The sequence below is a fragment of the Embiotoca jacksoni genome, unplaced genomic scaffold (genome assembly GCF_022577435.1).
Source record: "Embiotoca jacksoni isolate LCO1_2020_lvr unplaced genomic scaffold, fEmbJac1.0.p SCAF_7, whole genome shotgun sequence".
NCBI classification, from domain to species: Eukaryota; Metazoa; Chordata; class Actinopteri; family Embiotocidae; genus Embiotoca; species Embiotoca jacksoni.
The window spans coordinates 3143833-3168015 of NW_027185425.1; the positions used below are offsets into that span (position 1 = coordinate 3143833).

General features: G+C 41.4%; 1 protein-coding gene across 3 annotated transcripts in view; it reads left to right on the plus strand.

Moving 5' to 3' along the window:
* The window catches only part of LOC138214315 (ephrin type-A receptor 7-like), a 195028-nt gene that overhangs the window by 23439 nt on the left and 147406 nt on the right, over positions 1-24183 (plus strand). For all 3 annotated transcript variants that reach the window (XM_069175830.1, XM_069175831.1, XM_069175832.1), the window contains exons 2-3: positions 14637-14701; positions 16562-17234. In XM_069175830.1, the coding sequence (XP_069031931.1) occupies positions 14637-14701; positions 16562-17234 (738 nt within the window). The remainder of the gene's footprint in view (positions 1-14636; positions 14702-16561; positions 17235-24183) is intronic.

Genomic DNA, 24183 nt, shown 5'->3' on the forward strand with positions numbered 1-24183 from the left:
TGCTACAGAAACTTGGGAACGTCTTTAAAAGATAAAAAACTGCTTGTGGCACAATGTACATTTAGAAAGATCTCCTCACATGCACCGTTTGCCTGGTAATTTGAAACTTTAGGCTCACTTTTTGTGGTGTTTCTCATCCTGTTCTGCTCCACAGTCAACAACTGGGCAGCAACATGAGTTAGTATTCGGCTTGTCTTGTTTCCATGGTATCTTAAAAAGAGAAGAGACAAATAAACAAGTCCTGCAAATTTAATGAAAAAAAAAAATACATTGTTAGTTATTAACTTCAATGATGAGACATGTAGTCTCAACTTTTTGCGACACAATTGGTTTCTGATTTACCACCGCTGCTCAACCTCATCTCTCAAACCCTTTGGCTCCTCAGTGATTATGTAACACTGTTTCCTCTTTGGCTTTGAAAAAGACTCAAAAATCTTGCTGGTGCTGGAGGGCGTTTTTCTTGCAAGGACAGTCTCTAAATCACTGTGCACCAAAACAATGTTGAAACCTTATCTATGTCTTCATTAGGGTGCTTTCTCACTTGCAGCCTTTAGTCTGTTTGAATCTGTGTTTGACCCCCCCCCCCCCCCCGGTTCAGTTTGTTTTTCGTGGGTCAGAGTGCAGTGATTGCTCTCAGGTCTGCACCAAAATAATTGGCCTGAGACCCCCAGTTGGAGGTGGTGTCAATCTGCATCATGTGGCAAACTCTGGTGCAAATAAACTCCAACCAACCGGGACCATGCAATGTAAAACTGTTTAATGACAAGCAAGCAGAAGTATCGGTCTCTCTTCTTGTTGCTACACACACAAAGAGGTTCATGGCGAACCCATAGTTGCATGTTGAATAGGAACAAACTTGTCATGGTGTCATGGATCCTAAAGGCTATTTGGGAATATATTTGGCTGAGGAGCATGTCACAGCTCAGGAGGATTAATGTGTGTCCTGAGATGCACCTTCAGCAACTCAAGTGTATCTGCACATTATTTTCCAGCCCAACTAATTTTCAAACGGTATCATTTCGAGTGATAAATGTAAACGATGTAATGCATGATGACCAGGGCCAAGATTAACCCACGTAGTTATTACCATTGCGAAATTGGCACGTTAGTCTGTTTCCTGAACATAAACACTGAACCGGAGCTACCTCATCGTACAACATTGTACATTTTGTCTCTCTGCTGAGGACTACAGCAATCGAACTGTTGGTCTGAAAACGCCTTTAATTCCAGACTATCTCACGCCTCGTCCACTTGATTTAATCCATGTTCTCTTTTCATCCCTATTATTTTTCACTCCTCTTCTATTGTATAATCGCGGGCTTGTATCAGGGCAGATAGCCGCTCTGTTTTTCTGGCCTATCGACTGCTATGACCGAGCCGTCTCTTCGTCTCCCTCTCCCCTCGCTGCACCTGCCTAGCAGAGCTAGTTATGGAGTCTATTGACTGATTGGCTGTCGGCCCCATCGATCCCCAAGGTCGCGCTGCTGGCTATTGACGAATGGTCTCGCAATGCCCACCCTCCCTCCTTCCATCATCTTCTCTGTCCACCTAGCGAAATCTATCACTCACCTCATTTCATCTCCAGTGCCCCCTTCTCCCTCTGCTTTCCCCATTCATCCGTCTGTCCGTCCATCCATCCTTCTTTCCTTCCATCTCCGTCTGCGTCCGTCACTGCAATCGTTCATCGATGCGGCAGAGATCGATCCGAGTATAATGGGCGCTGGGGCTGCAGGGAGCCGGGCGAAGGCCGCACGAGACCGCAGACGTGTAGGTAACACAACTCGGACGATAGGGGGAGAGAGTAAAGATGAAAGCCTGGTGTGTAAAGTGAGGTGGTGATGTCATTTAAAGGTAAAAAAAAAAAAAAAAAAGAGGGGAAGCAGAGAGAGAGAGAATCAAAGAGGAGAGGTAGGGTAAGGAGTTTGCGCCGCAGGGCAGCTGCGAGACACCTGGGGTGTCTTGTAGACAGGACAAGACAAGGTGATGAGAAAGAAAAGTGAGAGCTGTAAGATCCCTGAAGCTGCAGGAATGCTGACTTTATTTATGGGGGGACTTTTTTTTTACTGACTTCTACATATAGTAATTCATGAAGCTGGGATCCAAAACCAGTGGCCTTGACGGACACATGATGACGTGCACCCACAGTGCAGCTGGGTTATGTAAGTATATTTCTGATATTGTAAAAGGATCATCTAGCCCTGTAATAAAGCTTAAAGGATTAGTGCACCCAAATCACATTGCCAAGTCATTATTCTCCTTTATCCTTTGTGATATCGAGGATCGGCCTTAGTTTTGTTTTTTATCTGGTGAGATTGTAAGAGATACAAATGCAAAATATGAAAACGACAGGACAATGTACAGCTCCATCGTGTGGGAAGTTTTTGTTGCTTTGTTTTTTAAATGAGAGACTTGCAGAAATTAGTTGGACTGAGTTTTTCGAATGTTTTATTACGCTCCCGCTGTTTGTAAAAACTCAACTTTACTGTCACTGAATTGTAGGTTTGGTCATATATTCTCAGGTTAATGTGTATGATTTTGATGTGGTCAGAAATACGGCATCAACGGAGCACGCATCCTAAAAATAAGGCTTAAACTCAAAGTTAAATGGGTTTAAAGAGGAGGCTCCTACCTCATTCTTAAATGCGGAATAATGCACACTTACGTACTCACCAGATGGCTAATGCATATCTATTAACCCAGTTTAACTGCTGCTTTTTCAAAACATTTTCCTCCCGTCATGGCCTTCAGATAGAGGTTACTGAAATGAGTTGATGTGAGACTATTAGAGGGTGGAAGGCAGCCCAGCAGCCTGTCTGTGTAGAAGCAAATCTCTCTTACATTACTGCTCAAAGAGGGGGAGGGAGGGGCACAAGATATGAGTGCGATGGCAAGCTAATGATGCACCGTGTACAGTATGTGTGTGTTTTGTACTGTATACATGCAAATATACTCCTACAGGAAAGCTCTCGCTCGTAGCGCGAAGTACTTCAGGTTGAGGGGGGCGAGCGGAGGAACGAATAATAATCAAATCAAGGAGGTTTTCTAAATAACGCCCGACTGAGTGATTTGTTTGTGTATTGATTGGACTGTCTCCCCGACCGGTCGAGGCAGATGGCTGCCCACTTCCGAACCCGGTTCTGATGGAAGCGTTCTTCCCGTTAAAAGAAAGTTGTTGTTTTTTTTCTTTACGCTATCGCTCCTGTGGACATTGTTTGGTTCCTCTTTGTAATGTTTACGATGTAAAGTTCTATTCTAAGGATCTTGCATGTCAAGTGCCAGAGGTGACCTGTGTTGTGATTTGGTGCAACGTACATAAAGTTGATTTGAATTAAATCAAACTCGGGATGACAGACGAGAGTCAGCTTGGTGTTAGTGAATCAACATGTGCAGGTTAATATTCTTACCGAACATCTTAAAGTGATACAAACACACACTTGCATGAATGCTTGCTGTGTGCATTTGTTGCCTAAAAAAGTTCAAATTCATAAAAAGTCACCAAACAAAACTTGCCTTCTGTCCCCTGCTGACTCCTTCCACCGATGTTTACTAAAGGGTAAGACCATGCAATAAGTGAGTCACATTTCTTTAAGTGTGTGACTCTTCAAATGATGACACTTCAGGCTGTCGTGGCTGTCTGAGATCTGAAAGTTTGCCTGTTGGGAAAAATACAGAAGATAACGGATAAAATCCTGAATCTGACCTGAAACATCTCCTCTTGCCGTTTAGGGATTAGTTTAATCCCCAACAGTTTATTTAAAAACGCATGCGTTACATCCATTCATCGCTCTGCAGCGGTGTTTTGGTAGCCTAGTTTCTTGTAAAACAACATTTTGTGTTTATGTCTGCTTCTCGGTGACCGCATGGTGTGTTTTGTTTACCTCTGCACAGCATGCTGTTTGCTCTGCAGTGCACTGAGGAAAAAAAAGAGCAAGAGAAAATTAGCATTGTTGTGGCTCTGGAAATGTGTGTGTGGGGTATGTGTTAACTTTCTTTTGTCTTTGTTTTTTTTTGGGCACATTTTGAACCCAGCGTGAATGCAGTATGTTTATTGGACAATACGGAATGTAAGCCAATGAGATGTGGATTGTATGCATCGATTCTTTAGGGTGCACGGACTGTTTTTATTTGTGGTTACGCTTGTAAGAACATGCTGACCCCAGTCAGTTTTGTGTGCAGCAGCAGTGCTGCAGGTGCTTCTCATTCTTTCATTTGTCTGTGAATAAAAGAAAACACAGGGTGGGATAGAGCGAAGCAGAGAAGGGGGGGGGGAGGGAGTGGAGAAGAAGACGACCTAATTTAATTTAAAGTGGTTCTCAAATTGAACCAGAGGGAAAACAAAGTTAGCACAAAACCTCGGAGCCCCTCTGCACTTATGTAACGGCTCGGCCCTCCCTTCACGAGTACGAGTACGCGAGAGGGGGGAATGACGGGGAAAAAGAGAGGCTAAATGGAGGGAGAGGAGGGCAGGATGGAAATGGACGGAAAAAAATGGGGAGAATTGGAGAACAGAAAGAGAAAGCGCATAAAGTGAAGTGGAAGAGAAGGGACAAAACAGATGGGGATGTTGTAAAGAATGAACATGACAAGAGAAGATGATAAACAAAAACTTTTTCCTCTCTTCGCCGGGCACAATTCTGTCTCTTCTCTCCATGTTCGCTGTCTCACCGTGTATTCTCCTGCTCCCTGTTGCGCTGACATCAAACTGTAAGGCCTCAGCGAGCTCTGTTCAAGATAGTGGCCTGAATGAGTGTCTAGTTAAATAATGCAGTCTGCTGGCTGGACTGAGGAGAGACTCGGGGAGGAGATGGAGGAAGTAGTGGAACGGTACAAAGATACATACTTCTATTATTTAGAAGTCCTCTGAAAGGCTTTCATTTAAGGCGTACACTGAATTAAAACCAGAGCACAGCGTTTATGTAGGAATGTAAACCCTCAGCGCTCTTCCACACAGTCACACGTGTTCACACATCCAATAAATGTTAGCATTCAATGTTTGCAGCCCGATCGTGCATGAAATATGCTGCTGCAGGTGCACTTGTACATGCACAAATTCAGCTTAAGGTGAATGTGCGTACAAACATGAATGTCATATGTGCCACTTTTGCTTTACTTTCCGTGTTTTTCTTTTTGACATTTCAAGCAGTCTTCTGCACTCAAAAAGGTAAAGGGTTGAGTTTGTCACCTGCAACATGGGAGTATAAATTTGTGTACGTTGGGGGAGTCCGGGAAATTTTGCTTCTAAATCTGCCAATGACATTTTCAGAGTAATGAAGCCATGCGTACACATGCAAATCTGTCCTCAGTTTCTGATGCGTAATTTGCCTTTTAAATTCAACTTGTTTCCATGAGATATGTCTTTAGGAATGTGATGATGAAGATACAGTGTGTGTACATGTACTTCTCCCTTCATCACTTGTAACCATGAACGTCTGTGAACTCTTACGTTACGCAAGCACATTTCAAGCTGCCTCACTGAGCACCACACATGCATCTTTAGCGTTGATCGCCTCGGCAATGCAGGATTGCTAGAAGCTGAGCTATGTTCTTTAAATAGGGAATTTCATACCATAACGTATTTGTTTGCGTAAAAGTCAGAGGAAATCATGCTTATACTTAAAAGTTCACCGACAGACATGTGGTATATAAGATACTGCACTTTGAATAAGAATTTAATACATTTATATTGAACATGATAATATTCCGAATTTATAAATATTCATGCAAACATATTGCATTTCTAAAGTTAAACTGCAGTGAAGTAAGACGTTTCTTAATTCACTCTAAAATCAATTCTAAGAGAATTGAACCGAAATAGGGTTTTCAATTTGTGATGTCACAAAACCCCTTAGAATTAGTTTTCAGTGAACACCGCAACACTTTTCACTTTCAGCAGATGATGACGTAAACAGCACAGTGAAGCACAGACATTCGACCGTAGGAACAAGGAGGAAAACACATTTTTGAGCGGAGGGGAACTTTAATGAAAATATGGATTACGTAGCCTTTTAATCAACGTGGTATCACAGCAAAATACACCCGTCAGTGCACGACAGCATTCTGTGTCAGTGTCACGATTTGCCTCGCACAGGCATGAAAAACCAGGCATTAAAAAAAGCACGTGGTCAGGTTTAGGAAAACAAAGCCTGTTTTTTTTTAGAGTAAGGCAGCAACACCACTTGGTTAGGAAGAGATTTCGTCCAAAAAAATTAATTCTGTCTGATATATTCAAATCCTCCTCTCGTCTGTGCAAGTCCTGGGTTTGATCCATCCAACCCTCACTAACCTACCTCCCTACTTGGACTTAAGTCCTTTTGTAATTAATCAAATGACTTCCATCACATGACCTACTTCTTCAATCCTGGTCATACGCGCACGTAGTTTTCACGCTAAAGCAGCGCAAAATGCATCTACTGGACGAACGTATCCTCTTCTGGACTGACGGGCGTGATTCACGTGTTGGTGATATACTCGGCTGTTTTCACTGAACTTGCATCGAAGTGATTCCTCTTTTGAAACTGAATTCAAAGGCTGCAGCGGAGTTGTTTTTATGTTGTGTGGTAAATTGTGCTGGAAAAGTCTGTCAGCGAATGAAGTCCCATTGGAGCTCCATATTGCTGGCTCCAGAACAACTACTGCCGCCGTACAAATTGTTCTTTAAAGGTTGATTATTGGTGTCACCTTTAATGCCTTCAGTGCTTCTGAGGTAAACATTTAAACTAACTATTGGGGATAGATTCAGCCTGTTTCTGTAACCAGTGTATTCGATATCACCTACCTAACGGAGTCCAAAAAAACAACTTTGCCCTCACGAGAGCCTGTCTCGCTTTGCCATGAGCAGCTGCTGAGTCACTTCAGCATGTGGGAATCCTCTTTCTCTTTATCCATTTTTGACTTTTACATATTTCTTTTGTCATCTTTCACGCTCTCACTCTTTTTTTTTTTTTTTATAACTTTCTAAATCTGCCGGGGTCGCTCTCTTCAATATACTTGCCTGGTTGATTTCTGTCATGGAATATTCAGCTTTTTATTTCCAGTACTTTGCTTCTAGTGCTGTGACTGATCCCGAAGTGGTTTCTACATTTGTCCCTTCGCTTACCACTCTGTCCTTCCCTGAAATAGTTCTTGTTGCTTGGTCCACTCGTTCCTTTAAATGACTCATCCCTTTGCTTAAAAACTCATGGTTAAAGTGGATATCGTGAACCTGAGCCAACAGCAGAATAGAAACTGCTTTGGATTTCTGTGTCCTACACGTAACCTGATACATTTATTCATACCTGCAGTCACTTTAGAGGCAAATCTGACAGGTAAATATCACTGTCAGGTCCTTTGCTGTCTGTTCTGTCTTTATCTGCTTTGCAGAAGTTTGACTTTTAGACTAGTTGACAGTGAAGTTCTGTTCTTCGAACTGTGGGAGCCGCTTTGTCATAAGACTTTATAGCTGTGTCACCACCGTCATGGTTGATCTAGACAACTAATTACAACCTTTTACAAGACCTGACGAATGAAAATAAGTTTCTCTAGCTCTCAGTCTTCCCCATTTGCCACATTTCCTCCTTTAGTTCCTGATCTTTCTATCATTCTCATGTCTTTTCCATGTGCCTGCCTGGGATAAAACATAGGTGAATCTCCTGTATATGGCTTGGAGCTTGTAATATTTTGTAATAAAAATGCCTTGCGGGGGTGTATTTATTCAGCAGGAGCTGTTTTTTTTTTTTTTTTTTTTTATAGCATCTCTTTTTCCTCCTTTGGTGCCTGACTCAATCCTCCGTTCTTATTTTGTTTTTCACTTTTGCATTTCACTCCTTGCTTTTGGTTTTTTTTTTCCTTCTCTGCTGTTTCTTCTCTCTTCTCTGCTTTTGCTGTCTCTCTGACTCACTCAATGACTCTTTTCTTTCATTCCCTCGAGCGCACTCAAACACGCATACATATACACACACACACACACACACACACACACACACACAGTTTATTCCTCCTGAAGCTATTTGTCTTAACAGGTGGTCATTCAGATTCAAGACTGGCACTCCAAAAGAGGTAGGAAGAAGGGGACACATGGAGGAAAAACTGAGAACTGTAGGAGGAGGAGATGAGGAAGATGAGGAAGATGAGGGATTGAAAGTCACGTTCATGACTGATGCTGAAACCTGCTGTATTGTCTGGTTGATTGCTGCAGCCTTCTTTCTGGATTGCCCAAAACAACCACAGAATAGCTTTAATTCTCAACAAAAAAAAAAAGGGGTAATTTAGTCCGTATAACACACCTGCACACAGTCTACTAAGCGAGCACGGATTTCAGGAATTTACCTTATCATATAAAGCTGCATTTAAGGCTGAGAGGATTACCAACTCCTCACACACAAAACCATTTACTGACTTTAGTACAGCCCACCTGAGTGGCTGGCTGAACAAGACCATACAAGCATTTAGGGCTCTATTTAATTTATATATACTATTTTTAAAGATATTTTTAATTTGTTATTTGCCTTCATTTTTAGAGTTGAGAAACTGGAGAGGGGTATGACTGGCAACAAAGGTCCTCTGACCAGAAAGTGTAGTTATGTGATATATACCTTAATCATTAGGTTATTAGATGCCTCAACATTATCTTGCATACTGCAGTTATTATGTTCTCCAGCTGTTTTGGAATTCTTTGACTTTCCATGCTGCCGAATATTTGTGTCCTTTTTCTTTCAAAGCGCGGCATCACCTTTAAACTTGTAATGACATAAATACAAATTATGCTTCCAGCTCCATTTATAATTAGTAGCCGACAGAAAATTGACTGCCTATACTTTGGATCTTCAAACAGTTCGTTGTCAATTTAGCAAAGATGACAAAGAGTTAGCTAATTATGTGAGTTAATATAATATATTTAAAAATAATCACTGGTGGCAGTCATACTTAATATTTATGCCATATTATAGTTCATAATGTAGTTTAAAAGCTACTTTCAGCACCTTGTAGAGATAAGAGAAACACGCACTGTAGGACGACAGCGTTTAACCATTCACCCCATTGTCATGCATCACAGAGGTAATTGCACAGTGGGCTTTGGAGAGCGGACGGCTCGGTCTCTTTACAGTATGTCACATTACTGAAGTTGAAAGTTTGATGACTCTGTTAAAAGGAGAGCCCCGTCTGAAGTTAATGCGCTCTGCTGTTAGAGCTGCTATAATGGTCCCGCTGTGTGTGTGTGTGTGTGTATGTGTGTGTGTGTATACACACGAGTTCCCTGACACCATTCATCTCAGAAGGTGTGGCGTATGTGTCTGTTTATACACCACATTTATCTTTTATATGCCTGTTTGTGTTTTTATACGACACTTCATATCCCCATCCATTTATCCTGTTTTATCTGTCCTACAGCAGTATTACTGTATTGTTTCTGGTGGACTATATATTACGTGAGCTCCTCTGTTTTTGCAGCAGCAGGGTAGTGAAGCAAACGGGAAGGTCATTCTTCATATAAAGTGCTGAGATTCAGGCACTTCCAAAGTCCCATGTTCCCACCCTGCTCTAGTGTCCTCCAGCAACACTGTAAATCCCAGTGGCCTCCGAGGTGCTTCTTGCTTTTGATATTTCTGTTTAGTGGCAAAATGAAGAACCCGTCTGGCTCTCTGGGGATCAACAAATGCCAACTGAAACATCTCTCTGGTACACGTGTGCATCCCTTTACATTTACTACATAATTTTTTTAAATTGCTTTCAATCCTTGTTGTTTAGCTCTAATTTGTATTCCTGTATTTCTCTCCATCATTTGTCTCGGGATAGTTAAGTCATTTTGTAGTAGCTGCAGCTCTGCTATATATGACAGTTTTCTCTCCGAGGAATGTATGTTTGAGCCTAAAGTCTGGCACAAAGTTGTGTGCCGTTCCCGGGCACAGTACAACAATTAGTGCCCGAGTCGGACTCGGGTCCGGATCAGGCGCACGAGGTTAAAGCATGCATCACGTGCAAAAGCTGGCTCTGATAAAAAAAAAAAAGTGTACTGCTGCTGATGACATAACATCAACATTACTCGCCCGTCTGTCACATTTTCATATATAAAAAGTGATTCTCTGCACCATCTGTCTCCTCAGGACTGTGCGGATGCGAGCAGATCTTGACACTCTGCTTCCTTGCATGACAGATGAGGGTTGAAGACAGGAGAGAAAGTGTCCTCCTTGTATGTGCACACAAAAGAAAAACAGCAGTAACGTGAAATAATACATCGTAAAGCTACCTGTAGGAACTACACCAACTGGATTTGGAGCACATTTTTACTGAAAATGTCTGGACCGTAGCTGCACCAGTGGATCGTTGGCGGCCTGTGGTTACTCCAGTCTCGGTGCCCTCTCTTCAGGCAGGTGGAGCCTCCAGTGCTCTTGGTTTGCTGATCTGTAGACAGGCTGATAAGTTGTGAGTTCTGTATTTGAGGTATTTGTTTGTCTTTGATAGAACGCCTGAGGTGAAACATTAACTTTTTATGCATGTCTTTGTTTATCAGGCATGTACAGGATCCCAATACAGCTCTATTTTTTTCTTCTAGCTTTTCTTTTCTTATTTTAGATCAAGCACTTGACAGTGTGCCTTTGCTCTCAGTCTAATAGTCGCACACACTTGGTTCTATCAGAGGGAATGAGAACCCTTAACATCGGAAGCCCTTGAAATTGGCCTCAGTGACAGAGCTGTAGTCATATTGCTGTCTAACACTAAAAGGAAAGAAGCAGCTGTGTAATTGCTGCCTGCACACCGGACAAAGGGCAGATTTTAGAGTTTGCTTCAGTGCCACTGGTGCACCAAAAATCCCTTTCTACGTAATACTTGACCTGAGTGCGGTCGTCTCTCCTGCAGCCGTCTCTTCCTTAGTGCTTTCTTTTGTATCTGACACGTCTCATCCTTGTGTTTCAGCCAGGCTGAACAACTCAATTAATACATCACACAAACCAGAGGGAGATGAAAGAGTGGGGGAGCCCGGCGAGGGAGAGTAGAACAAGACATTAAGACTTTAGATGTTAGCCTTTTAATGAAACCACTCACCAGAACACAACGGAAATAGCAAACAAATCTCCTTAAAACCTTTTTCACTCTTCACATACATCACACATCAAAAGCACATGATGCTAAATCTACAACACCAAAGAGTTTCCTCTTCGCATAATGCATCCTGCTGAATGAAAACCTTATGAAGGTCTCATTCCTTAGTGAATAATACAGACAATGTTTACCACTCAAGGTGTACCAGAAATTCCTTTTAGCAGTGTTGTTGTGTACAATCTTTGCAAAGCCTCTCATCCAAGAGTGGTTCCTAGAACTGGAGAGTTTGATAAAGTGAAATATATAAATTCAAAGACAGGCATCAAGAGAGCCTTTGTTGCACTGCTGTTCAAGTTTTCTGTGCCTTTTTTCAGGAACTGATCCCACTTTCTTTTTTTCTTTTTTTTCTTCTTTTTTTTTTACAAATCCTTCTTGAAAAAGTTTCTGACGAAAGCTCTTTGACACTCGTTTGACCTGAGTCGTGTCTGCCCTCTTTTAATTTTACATCAAATTGTAAGGAGTTCAATCTTCTTCCCAGCTGACATAAACCATGCAGTGTTAAAACTGTCAGCGTCATGTGGCCAAAGCAGAAAAAGACTCAGTTACTCTTTATTCATCATCTGAAAGTCCTCCTCGTTTTGTGTGTCCTCGACAGGGCAGCTGGGGTCAAAATGACAAAAAAGCTAAATTGGCTCACAGATCCACATTGTTCATATAATGAAGGATAATTATTTAGAAAACAGCTTTTGAAATTGTTTGGCGTAGCTAATGTGTCATGGCTATTAAGTCAGAGCCGTGTGTGTCGCAGAGTGGGAGAGCTTTTATTTCTGTTATTTCTCTTACTTTCTCTCTCGTCTTCTCTCGGTGACCCCTCCTTCACCTGCTTTGCTTTTCTTTGCTTAACTTTTTGTCCTCTGCTCTGCCTCTTTTTTTTTTCAATTTTTAATTTTTTTTTAATTTTAATCTGTCTCTTTCTTTCTTGCGCCCCTAAAGGCTCATTAGTCTATCTAACTACGCTGTGATTGCAGGACTTATGTATTCAGTGTGTGAGCATAGTGCCAACTTTGTCCTCCGAGTCGCTCTCTGACAGACTGACTGCTCACTAAGGCACACTGATCCCTTTGTGTATTACCCGGTGTATTCATTTATTTTCACTTCATGAGCTCATTTCTCTCTTCCCTTCTCTTTTTTCTGTCTGTCTTGCCAACTAAACTAATTTTTTTTTGTCATTCTCCCTTTCATGTTGGCTCTCTTTCTTTCTTCTCTTCCCCTTCCTTCGCTGATTATTTCCTTCCGTCTCTCTTTTGCTTTCTGTCTCAGCCTCTCTCTGTTTCTCTCCACCACCCCTTGCCCTCTCCCTCTCTAATCTTATCCAAATGCTTCTGTGTTATCAGCGAACCGCAGCACCATGCTTTGGGCACCCGGTGGTGTTAACCCAAAAAACAATAAAGTTAAGTGTTCGGTAAAGGATCTCTCATGGTCCAGAAGGCTTCCCTGCACTCAATCCAATGCTCCAGTGTCTCCTTTTCAAGCAGACCCAAAAAAGATGAACAAAAAGGGCTCATTCTTATTGGCCTCTGAGGGTTTTGGCGATCCAAACTGTGGTGACACTACATAACAGTCTTTTCTTTCTTTAAATAACTTTGTATAATCACAGAGTCATGGCCTTTAAATGAAAAAAATATACTGTATATATAATAGAAAATCAAACAGAAGACAGGTGTCTCGGGTAAATTTGGCTGCAGATAATATTCAGGTCTGTTTCAAAAGTTTAGCTGGCTTATTGATTTAAATACTCTCTACTCTGTACAAGTGGAAAACATGAAAAAAAAAAAATCCACCTTCCCTTTTGATGCATCATCACATGTTTGCGTTGGAGCCCACAGCCTCCTCGTCAGAACATGAGTCGGTGAAATTATGTCTTAAAGTTACCACATCTTATACAGCATGAGTCAAGACTGTGTAGGTTTCTTCTGTCTGCTCAGCAGGACATCCATATGCACTGCACGCCGATGAGACCAAATATTTATGAAGGAGCAGCTGTGATTATAAGATCAAAGTCATTCTGTAGTTTTCAAGAATGTCAGAATTACTCAGGATGAGTAAAAGGGTGAAATTCTTACTTCTAAAGGGGTCTGTCTCCTACTGTGTCACAGTTTATTTTCAATAGCCCTTAAAAGCTCCAGAAGGGGTTGAAAGTCGAAGTAGAAAATAAAAGCTTAAGCCAAGCAACACCAGAGTGAAAGTAATACTTTCGAGGATGATAAAAAGTCGTCTTTGCACAGTGTGTTCTGCTGAAAATGGCATTGTCTGGTTGTCAGACCTCAGATTGTGTCAAAGGTGTAGATGTTGGGAGCGCTGTAGAAAAGTGTGAGTGTGACTCTGTGTGTGTGTGTGTGTGTGTGTGTGTGTGTGTGTGTGTGTGTGTGTGTGTGTGTGTGTGTGTGTGTGTGTGTGTGTGTGTGCGCACGTGTGTGCGCGTGTGTGGGAGAGTGAGAATGTGGCAGGGAGGGGGTCTTTTTAAGCAGACGAGCTTAAAGCATGGGTAACTTTAACATCAGCAAAATCCTGTAAAAATGAGGCTATAATGCTGCTCACCATATGCTACTACAGATGTTGATATTACATTATAGATTAAGATAAATGTGCTGATGATGGTTTGGATGTATGCCTGCTGCATACAACTGAGTATGAAATAACGTTCTCAGTCTGACTGCTCAAAGACATCCTGACTAGTGAACTGTGGCTTCTTGATTTATGTGTCAACTGTGGTTTGATCAGCGTGCTAAAGTACTCCGTTACTGTGGTTGTCTGATAGGTAATATCCATCTAATAATGGATATTTTGATGGAATCATCATCTGATCCTGTACTGTAATAGCATTCACATTAAGATTACTTTTTGTTATTGCTTAATCTGATTAACAATTTTCTTGATCAATTACCTAATCTTTTTGAAACTTAACCTTTTGATGTATTCTTCATCTGAGCATTTGATTTAATGAGTAATAATCCACTGAGTTTTCATCCACTGCACACTGCTTTATTTCTTGTGTAGCTGTCCGTGGTGCTGAAACCACACTTAAAGCTCTCTCTCTGTCCATGGTGCTAAAAAGAGATCACGTAGAACTCAGACTTTTAGTTAGTGTGTTTCCTCTCCTCCGCGTCTGAGAGCTAAATGAAGTGCTCGTTGACTCCCTGCTTGTTGTGAGAGCTCTGCCGTCCTGTGTTGTTCGTGGTCTCGCTGTGTTTTTACCACCAAAGCTGGAGGGTGATGCAAAGCTCTTTGTCCAGCTTAAGTCTTCAACAGATGGTATTAATGCACTTATCAAAGGACATGTTGGTCCTCACCAGATTTTGACAAGCCTGCCCCAGTGTTAATGGCTTTCTTTTCATTATTCCAAGTGCAACATGTCATGTTGTTCTTATGGAGTCAGACTTGTAAGACCATTTCTTCTCTTTGAGTTTCCCCCGTTTTGTTGTCATGCACTTTAGGCACACTGTTGACTAACTTATTTAAACTGACAAGATGAATTAAAGGCACACTTTAATCCCTCATAAACTGACCTCTAACCCTTCGCTTGTCTGTCTGTTTTTCCTCTTCTTTTTCATTTCCTGTAGTGGTGCTGCTGAATTCTAAAGAGACTCAGGCAGAGCTTGGCTGGACATCATATCCCCCCAATGGAGTAAGTTTCCTCGCTTATGTTCCTTATATTTCTCTTTCATTTTCTTCAACAGGTGCTTGTTCCCTTGCTTGGCTCCCCAACACAGCTGCTTGCTTCACTTTTACACACCTTCTCTAACACATCTTTCCCAGTACGGACCTCATCATCATCATTAATCAATGGTGCTAATCTAGGCTAGGACACTGCAGTGTCCAAAGCAGCCACACAGATATGCTGCCACAGATAAATGGTCCCCCTCTGTCCCGATCGATTTGGCTTGTACGAGCCTTTGTGCTAAGTTATGACTGCAAGACAAATGAAGGAGCCCTTTGTAAAGAATCCCACAGCAGTTTGTCACCTACTTCCCCACCTGGAAGTTGGCCTTTCCGTGCGCTCACACACCTCAGATGACTATTATATGAATAGCAATTGTAGGGAATTGCCCATGTGCCAGCATATACATCAAAGTGTAGGGTTCCTTCAATCTTTCAATCACTGTCAGCTTGAGGTGGCTGCTGGACCAAATGCAAAGCTGAATGTAAGATTAATGGTTTGTGTGATTCAACTACCTGTACCAGCAGAACTGAGAGAGAACACACCGAATCCTCATTGATTTAGTCACCTTGACAGAAGTAGAGTTTATCACATTGCCATCACCAATAATCCATTTTCACTGTCTGGTTTGTGCATGTATAAAAGATGGAGAGCAATTCCTATTTGTTGCTCGGTGTGCTTTCAATTCTGCCAAGAGTGTTTCATTTATTCAAGTAGTGACACGGAGTCACAATCATTCATCCGTTGGACAAATTACATATTTGATTAAGTTTGTCTCTCTTTTGCTTTTTTCCCCTCACTGAATGTAAATCAGAAACATGTATAAAGGAGGAGCTGAACTGTTCTCTTCATAAAAAAAGAAGTGAAGCCACTCCAGAGTGAATACATTTTTCTGTGGTACCTCCCCTTGACATAGAGAATAATTGAATCACCCTCCAATGATAACCTAAAATAATATAACAGTATTGAACTGATATATTTCATGCACCATTAATAACTTAGAGTATTTAAGATGGTGGAACCCAGTTTAACTCCCTAATATGCTAATGGTACAATCATTTTTGGATAGTCACCACTGTTTAAATTATGACACACCTTTTAAGACCTGTAGCACTCATAAAAAACACATGTTTGATATATTTTATTCATTACAATAAATTTTACATGGACAGAAGGAGAATTAAAACATGACTCAGGGAGGAGAAATGTTTAGAAGACTCTCCTCTGCCAGTCCATGTGGAAAGAAGGAACAGTTCGAAATGAGTCATTTTAATTTAAATTAACATTCGCCAGCGAGCAAATCAATATTTATCAATTATTCTTATCAATTTTAGACAAAAATGCTTTATTCTTTCAGCTAGTAAGAACAATACGCAAAAAGCTATTTCACTACTTAACAGAGAATCTCAATCAGTACCAACATGTTATAATCAATATTACAGGAAAAATTACAAATAAATGTGGACACTTCTAGCAATAATCCTGGTTGTAGGACTCTGCAGCAAAAGCCTTCGATTAATCTCGCTGCATAACACTGTAAACCTGAACTGACTCTACTCTCTCTATCTCTTTCTACTCCTGTTCTTTATATCTGTCGGTTGCCTCCTGTTTTCTTCCACTTTTCTTTTCTTTACTTTCATGGTATTGCTGAATTCCACGCTGCTTTTTCCTGTGTAAACCACTTTATGTCCTCCCCATCTTTTTTTTTCCACCATGACTCTCCTCTCTTGTTGTTCTCTTCAATACACCTCCAAATGTACCCTTTTTCATTTTTTTTGGTCTCTTTTCTCCTTCCCTTTCCCTCCCCATTTTCTTTCCCGTCTCCAGTGGGAGGAGATAAGTGGCGTGGATGAGAAGTATAAGCCCATTCGGACGTACCAGGTGTGCAATGTGATGGAGCCCACGCAGCAGAACAACTGGCTGCAGACCGGCTGGGTGGCGCGTCGAGGTGGCCAGCGCATTTTTGTGGAGCTCCAGTTCACGCTGCGTGACTGCAACAGCATCCCCGGTGTGGCCGGCACCTGCAAGGAGACCTTCAACCTCCTGTACGTCGAGACGGACAGGGACCTCGGGGGCGTGACCCGAGAGGACCGCTACACCAAGATCGACACCATCGCTGCCGACGAGAGCTTCACGCAGGGCGACCTCGGTGAGAGGAAGATGAAGCTGAACACGGAGGTGCGTGAGATCGGCCACCTCAACCGTAAAGGCTTCCACCTGGCCTTCCAGGACGTCGGCGCCTGCGTGGCCCTGGTGGCTGTGCGGGTTTACTACAAGCGCTGCCTCGCGACCGTCCAGAACCTGGCGGTGTTCCCCGACACGGTGGCAGAAGCGGCGTTCGCCACGCTGGTAGAAGTGCGAGGCACCTGCGTCAACAACTCTGAGGTTGACACAGACAGCCCTCCCAGGATGCATTGCAGTGCCGAAGGCGAGTGGCTGGTGCCCATTGGGAAGTGCAGCTGCAGCGCCGGCTACGAGGAGGGACACAGCAGCTGTGAAGGTAGGACACGCACAAACAGACAGTGGGATGCATGGATAGATGAACGAGAACAGAAAACAAAGAGGGAACAAAAGAAAGGGCTTGTGTGACGGGGGGGGGGGGGAGAGAAATAAAGATTAAGGAATAAGGAGGATGGCAAAAAGGAGTTAGTACTGTTGATGTCTTTCAGTCCTTTGCTAGAATAATCTAACTGTAAATGACAAAGCATGCAGCAACAGAAAGTGAGAAAACTGCAAAAAAGAACTTTACAATTATATTTTGTACATTTTCTAACCCTGAAAGTTTTTTCTTGAAACAATTCCAGCGGTGATTATTTCTACTCGTTTCCAACCTGATTTATGATTTTACATCAGTGTCATTATGTTGAAAGAGGACAAAATAAGACAAATAATTGCACTATAATCAAATAGATGGTTATCTAAATGAGATGAAAGTGGCTGAAATTATCCCGTCAGATTTCTTTTTCATGTGTTAAACCACCTGCATCACCCGATGTAACTGGACCAGCAGCAATTCAGTTGGAGGTTTTTATGCTAGGAGATTCAAATGAGGCTTTAAATGGTGTTTTTGCAACTTTATCCACATGTACATTTGTACTATTGAGGACATATAAACAAACTTTGATGTGTAAGTAGTTTTCCTTTAAGGAAATTATACTTCTCGGACTCTATGATTAACATAATATGACTTAATAAGAGGAAGACTTTGCTGTGAAACCAAGAGGGAAACGTGAGAAAGAAGAAAAAAAGGATTAAGTCAAGTTAGAAAGACTGATCATGTTGGATCGGATAGAGGAAGAGATGAAATCGATAGCAGGAAGGTCGATCCATATGAAGAGACACAGGAATTGTTGAGACATAAGATAAGAACGGAGGACAATAAGAAGGAATAATTGCATGTGAGCAAGGAAATAAAGGAGAAATCAGAAAGGAAGCACTGTCATGAGTCAGTCATGGCCTTTCTCACTCAGTTTCAATCCATGCCTGCTTTTGTTCCACACAGAAAATGGCATCGTTGGTGGGAACCTTGATTTGTCGTTGATGTTACCTTGTTTCGTGCATATGTCCGAGAGTTGTCACGCATATTGAGGCGTGGTATGTGAACGAGAAGTCTGTGTGAATACAATGACTAATGTATTGTTGTGTCTCGTTGAGTTTAACTACGCGCTCTCTTTGCACGTAACCTGAATGTCCTGGACACACGCAAACAGCCGGTGGGAGGAGTGAGGTGTTGCACTCTGACGTAAACAGAAATGAACATTATTGGAATCTTTTGTCGCGATTGCTCATACAACAGCGGCAGTTGGATCGCCTCAGCGTTGCTGATAGCTTTCACACCCCATCTTGCATTGTTGCGCAATGCAGCGTGGGTGTTGGAGTCTCCCGGACGGCAAACTGTCGGCACGGTAACGGGAGGGGAAATTAGTAGGAACACCAAACTTGAAAATTAACCAATTCTGTTTAGTTTTCTCCTGTTAATTGTGTGTGTGTGTGTGTGTGTGTGTGTGTGTGTGTGTGTGTGTGTGTGTGTGTGTGTGTGTGTGTGTGTGTGTGTGTGTGTGTGTGAGAGAGAGATTCACAGTACAGATTTACAGCTGCATTTTTATTCATTGTGACATTACTGTTTTTCTCTGTGAGCTCGTTCTGCCAGTCATTTTTAAGACTAAACCACATTAAGCAAACAAGAAAATAACAGAGAGGGACAGAGAAAAATGTCAACTATTCTTCCTGTTGAGCTTCCTGCCAATACAGTAATTACATTTCAAGGGAACAGAAGAAAAAGGCAAAGAAAGAAAGTGAAACGGATAACAAACTTGTATTGAGGCAAATGTGTAAAATACCAATCAGTGTTAGAGAGGGAGCGAAGTGATAATGGAGTAATAAGGCATGAATGTAGAGCTGAGAAATGTGATGATTAATACTCACAAAAATCATGCATATTCCATTTCCACACATAAATCGGGATTCATAAAAGAGCTGTTTCCCGGTGGCGACTTTCTCTCATGTCAGTTTACTGATTGCTCCGGGATGATGTCGCGATACGTGGAATGAAAGAACGATATGGGAGGTCTAACTAGTCACAGAATGACAGCTGCTCTGGCTTCATAGAGGGCATCAAAGGTTGTTACACAATTGGTGAAATTGCACCTGATCTTTTCCAAATACAAGGAAGGCTGCATTTGATTATGGCTTTGGGGGTGCACCGAGTTTTATGAAACTAGCCAACAAAGTTTGGATACATGTAGACTGCCGAGCTACAATGTAGAACAAAGGCACACACACACAAAAAAAAATGGGGACATGGGGAGACCTCTTGGAAACAAACTAACAAACAGAAGCAAAGTTAGTTGCCTTTTTTCTCTCTACATTTGGCAAATTAAATGGGGAGCTGTGCTGAATTAACAGCCAACATGCTGCACCTCTTGCTGTTTTCTCAAGAACACTGTCAGCTGTCTGAAGGAAAAAAATCTAAATTATAATGGAAAAAGTACTGAAGTTGGTAGAAGCAAGCAACGGCGATCAGAAGTCATGCAGCATTTGGGCGCTGTTGCAGAATTTCTGGCTGTACAGTGAGTGTTTGACAGTTGGAGATAAGAACTGTTCAATGATATTGGCAGTTAGCGTGTGTGCAAACAAAGAATGTGTTGCTCGACCTGATTTGCGTAATTACCCACAATGCTTTTTTTTTTCGATAATGGAAGCTCAGCCGAGGACCGTAAAATCTGACAAACGAGACAAAAGAAACTCAGAAGAGATGTACGATGCACTAAGATTGTAGTCGGGAAACACTGGGAAGACGGAGATGAGGAGAAAAAGCAGTGACAGGAGAGTAAAATATTTAAAGGAAACGAGAGGGGTAAAAGAAGAATAGGACAAGCCAGGCGTGTTGCCAAAAGAGCAAGCAGACAAGGACGGTGAGGCCCAGTGATAGCACCTACGGAGACAGGAAGCCCGGAGAGACAGAGAGAGATGTCACACTGCTTCTTTTGGTGCTCAACCTTCCCCGGGTGCAGTTTAGCAAGTAACAGTGCGGTCTAGTAGGTGACAGAGAATGTCATTATCCATGAGAGTGGTCTACTAACACACACACACACACACACACACACACACACACACACACACACACACACACACACACACACACACACATACACACACACACACACACACTCAGTTTCCCTGTAGTGCATCGTTCCTTCAGCTGTAATGGTATGAATATGCAGCTAAAGCCCCGACATCTCCCACTGCACCAGAGCTATTGATCAGCCGTAATGCTCCACTAAACTGAGGAATTGTGCTGGGACTGCTCACACACGCACACACACACACACACGCACACACACACACACACACACACACGCACATGCATACACACACACACACACACACGTGCGCGCGCACACAAACATATATATATATATAGTAAGGACAGACATCGTCAGTACCACTCTGGCATCTGTAACTACACACGTGTGAACACACACACACACACACACACACACACACACACACACACACACACACACACACACGCACATGCATACACACACACACACACACACGTGCGCGCGCACACAAACATATATATATATATAGTAAGGACAGACATCGTCAGTACCACTCTGGCATCTGTAACTACACACGTGTGAACACACACACACACACACACACACACACACACACACACACACACACACACACACACACACACACACACACACACACACACACACACACACGCACACACAGGGTTTGATTTGATTTTATGTGTGGGAGGAAGACATCGAAGCTCTGTGTGTTCCTGATAGAATTGGATAGGGAGATGACAGAAGTGTGTGTGTGTGTGTGTGTGTGTGTGTGTGTGTGTGTGTGTGTGTGTGTGTGTGTGTGTGTTGTGTTGAGTTGAGTTTGCACGCATGTGTTACAGTCACACTTAGGAACATGTGCTTTAAGGAAATGCGTGAGCTGTGAAACATAATGTAAAGAATATAAAACAGGCAATCACAACATAACGAACATAATGTGCAACTGATTTTCTGTTTGTTTGTACACAGTTTGCGTTACAACGTCTTATTCACTCCTGAGTGTAATTGTTTAACTGAGTGAGTGTGAATGCACTAAGTGTCTCAGTACAGGTCAATAATATTGAACAGCCAGTGAGTAGCTACTGATAATGTTGTAAGCAGATAGTGTTGTACAGCAGAGAGGAGGATTATTACTGCACGCGATGTATCGGTCACATCACACCTAAGAAACACTGGGTTACTGTGGATTATAGAATTAGGTTCATTTAACAGTAAAATACAGCAAAAAATTCCACATTTTTAATCAATTCATGTCATTTCAGATTTTCACTTTTCCAGCTTCATGCATAAATACTGGTTGAATTTCTAATTATAGAAAATCTGACACCAAAAATTGGATATGCTGTTAAAATGCTGCAGTTCTCGGTTCTTTTTTCTTTGTCTCTTACAATTGAGTTCCCACAAATTAACAATGACTGAAAGGAGAATATATTAGTGTCTAACATGAATGAGAAGCACTTAATTCCCAGTCGCTCAGGAGACTGGAAGACTGTGGCGGCTCTTGACCAGCCTCTACACGTGAATGTGAAGAAGGAGTATAAATGTGAATCAGGACTTTATTAGAAATCAGCCCTACAGTCTGAATCTGCGTCCTCGTGTGAGAGGGAAAGGAAGAAGATGGGATTTAAAAAAAAAACAGAGCGGTGGAAAATGATTCTCCTCTTTTACTTTGTCAGTACGGCCTGCATGAGCATATATATAATTACTACATATCTTGACCCCGTGTGCATTCACACATTTTACCCGAGATGGTCTGGTGGTGTTTAGCACACGCATGTTCTCATTATAAAAATGCCACCAGCAGGAACATACCAGGGGAAAAATTAATTATGTAATAATTTCATCTCGTAAATGCTGCATCTCATGTGCATGTGAATTTGTGGAGGTATTTTTTTTTTTTGTGTGACTGTGTTTCTATCACACTCATGGGCTCCATCCTGTTCTAATTAAGGCAGGCTGCTCTTTCTATATAATTACTGAGTGTGGCGCATGCCTTGAGCAGATTCTCTTATTATCTCTGTTGTTTGCTACTCCACAAACCGGCTCCAGCATGTTCACCACCCTGCTATTCCTTCCTATTGCTCTCCTGCCCCCTGTAATTTACTACACGCCTTTCTTCTCTTCCCCTTTCCCCCTTCGTGCTCCTTCATTTCCCCTCGCCCATTTACCCCCAATGCACTCCCGACATACCGAAGAAGTGTGCACTTAATTCTCTATCCCATTGATCTCAGCAGTGCTTCATGACTTCCTCTAACATGACTGTTTGTTTGCTGTCTTTCTCCTCTACCTCGTGATTTTATCCTCGTTGTTTTTTCTGTTTTTATATCTCCCTTCTTTCCAATATTTCCCTGTAACACGGTGGTTTTGTCTCTCCAGCCCTCTCTCTATGCCCTCCTGTTGCGACCATGTGGCAGGGTGAGATAGGGTGAGGTGAGGCAGGTTAACAGGCTGAAATCTGCTGGAGAAGCTCGGAGAGTTATCTGATGTGTCTGTGTGGGGAAGGGAGGGAGGGAGTGCGCGCGCGTGTGTGTGTGTGTGTGTGTGTGTGTGTGTGTGTGTGTGTGTGTGTGTGTGTGTGTGTGTGTGTGTGTGTGTGTGTGAGTGCGCGTGTGCTTAAAATTTGGCAGCAGTGCCCAATCATATGTTTCTGAGTCGCTCCCTCTGTTGCACTCATGTTTCCCTCTGTCTGTTGTCACTACATGCTATAGTATGACTTTTTAATCATATTTTAGACGACATGCTATAGTATGACTTTTTTTTTATTATATTTTAGACGACTTGCTATAGTATGACTTATTTATCATATTTTAGACGACATGCTATAGTATGACTTTTTTTATCATATTTTAGACGACATGCTATAGTATGACTTTTATCATATTTTAGACGACTTGCTATAGTATGACTTATTTATCATATTTTAGACGACATTCTATAGTATGACTTTTTTTTATCATATTTTAGACGACATGCTATAGTATGATTTTTTTTTAATCATATTTTAGCCGACTTGCTATAGTATGACTTTTATCATATTTTAGACGACATGCTATAGTATGACTTTTTTTTTATCATATTTTAGACGACTTGCTATAGTATGACTTATTTATCATATTTTAGACGACTTGCTATAGTATGACTTATTTATCATATTTTAGACGACATGCTATAGTATGACTTTTTTTTTATCATATTTTAGACGACTTGCTATAGTATGACTTATTTATCATATTTTAGACGACATGCTATAGTATGACTTTTTAATCATATTTTAGACGACATGCTATAGTATGACTTTTTTTTATCATATTTTAGACGACTTGCTATAGTATGACTTATTTATCATATTTTAGACGACATGCTATAGTATGACTTTTTTTATCATATTTTAGACGACATGCTATAGTATGATTTTTTTTTAATCATATTTTAGCCGACTTGCTATAGTATGACTTTTATCATATTTTAGACGACATGCTATAGTATGACTTTTTTTTTTATCATATTTTAGACGACTTGCTATAGTATGACTTATTTATCATATTTTAGACGACATGCTATAGTATGACTTTTTTTTTATCATATTTTAGACGACTTGCTATAGTATGACTTATTTATCATATTTTAGACGACATGCTATAGTATGATTTTTTTTTAATCATATTTTAGCCGACTTGCTATAGTATGACTTTTATCATATTTTAGACGACATGCTATAGTATGACTTTTTTTTTATCATATTTTAGACGACTTGCTATAGTATGACTTATTTATCATATTTTAGACGACTTGCTATAGTATGACTTATTTATCATATTTTAGACGACATGCTATAGTATGACTTTTTTTTTATCATATTTTAGA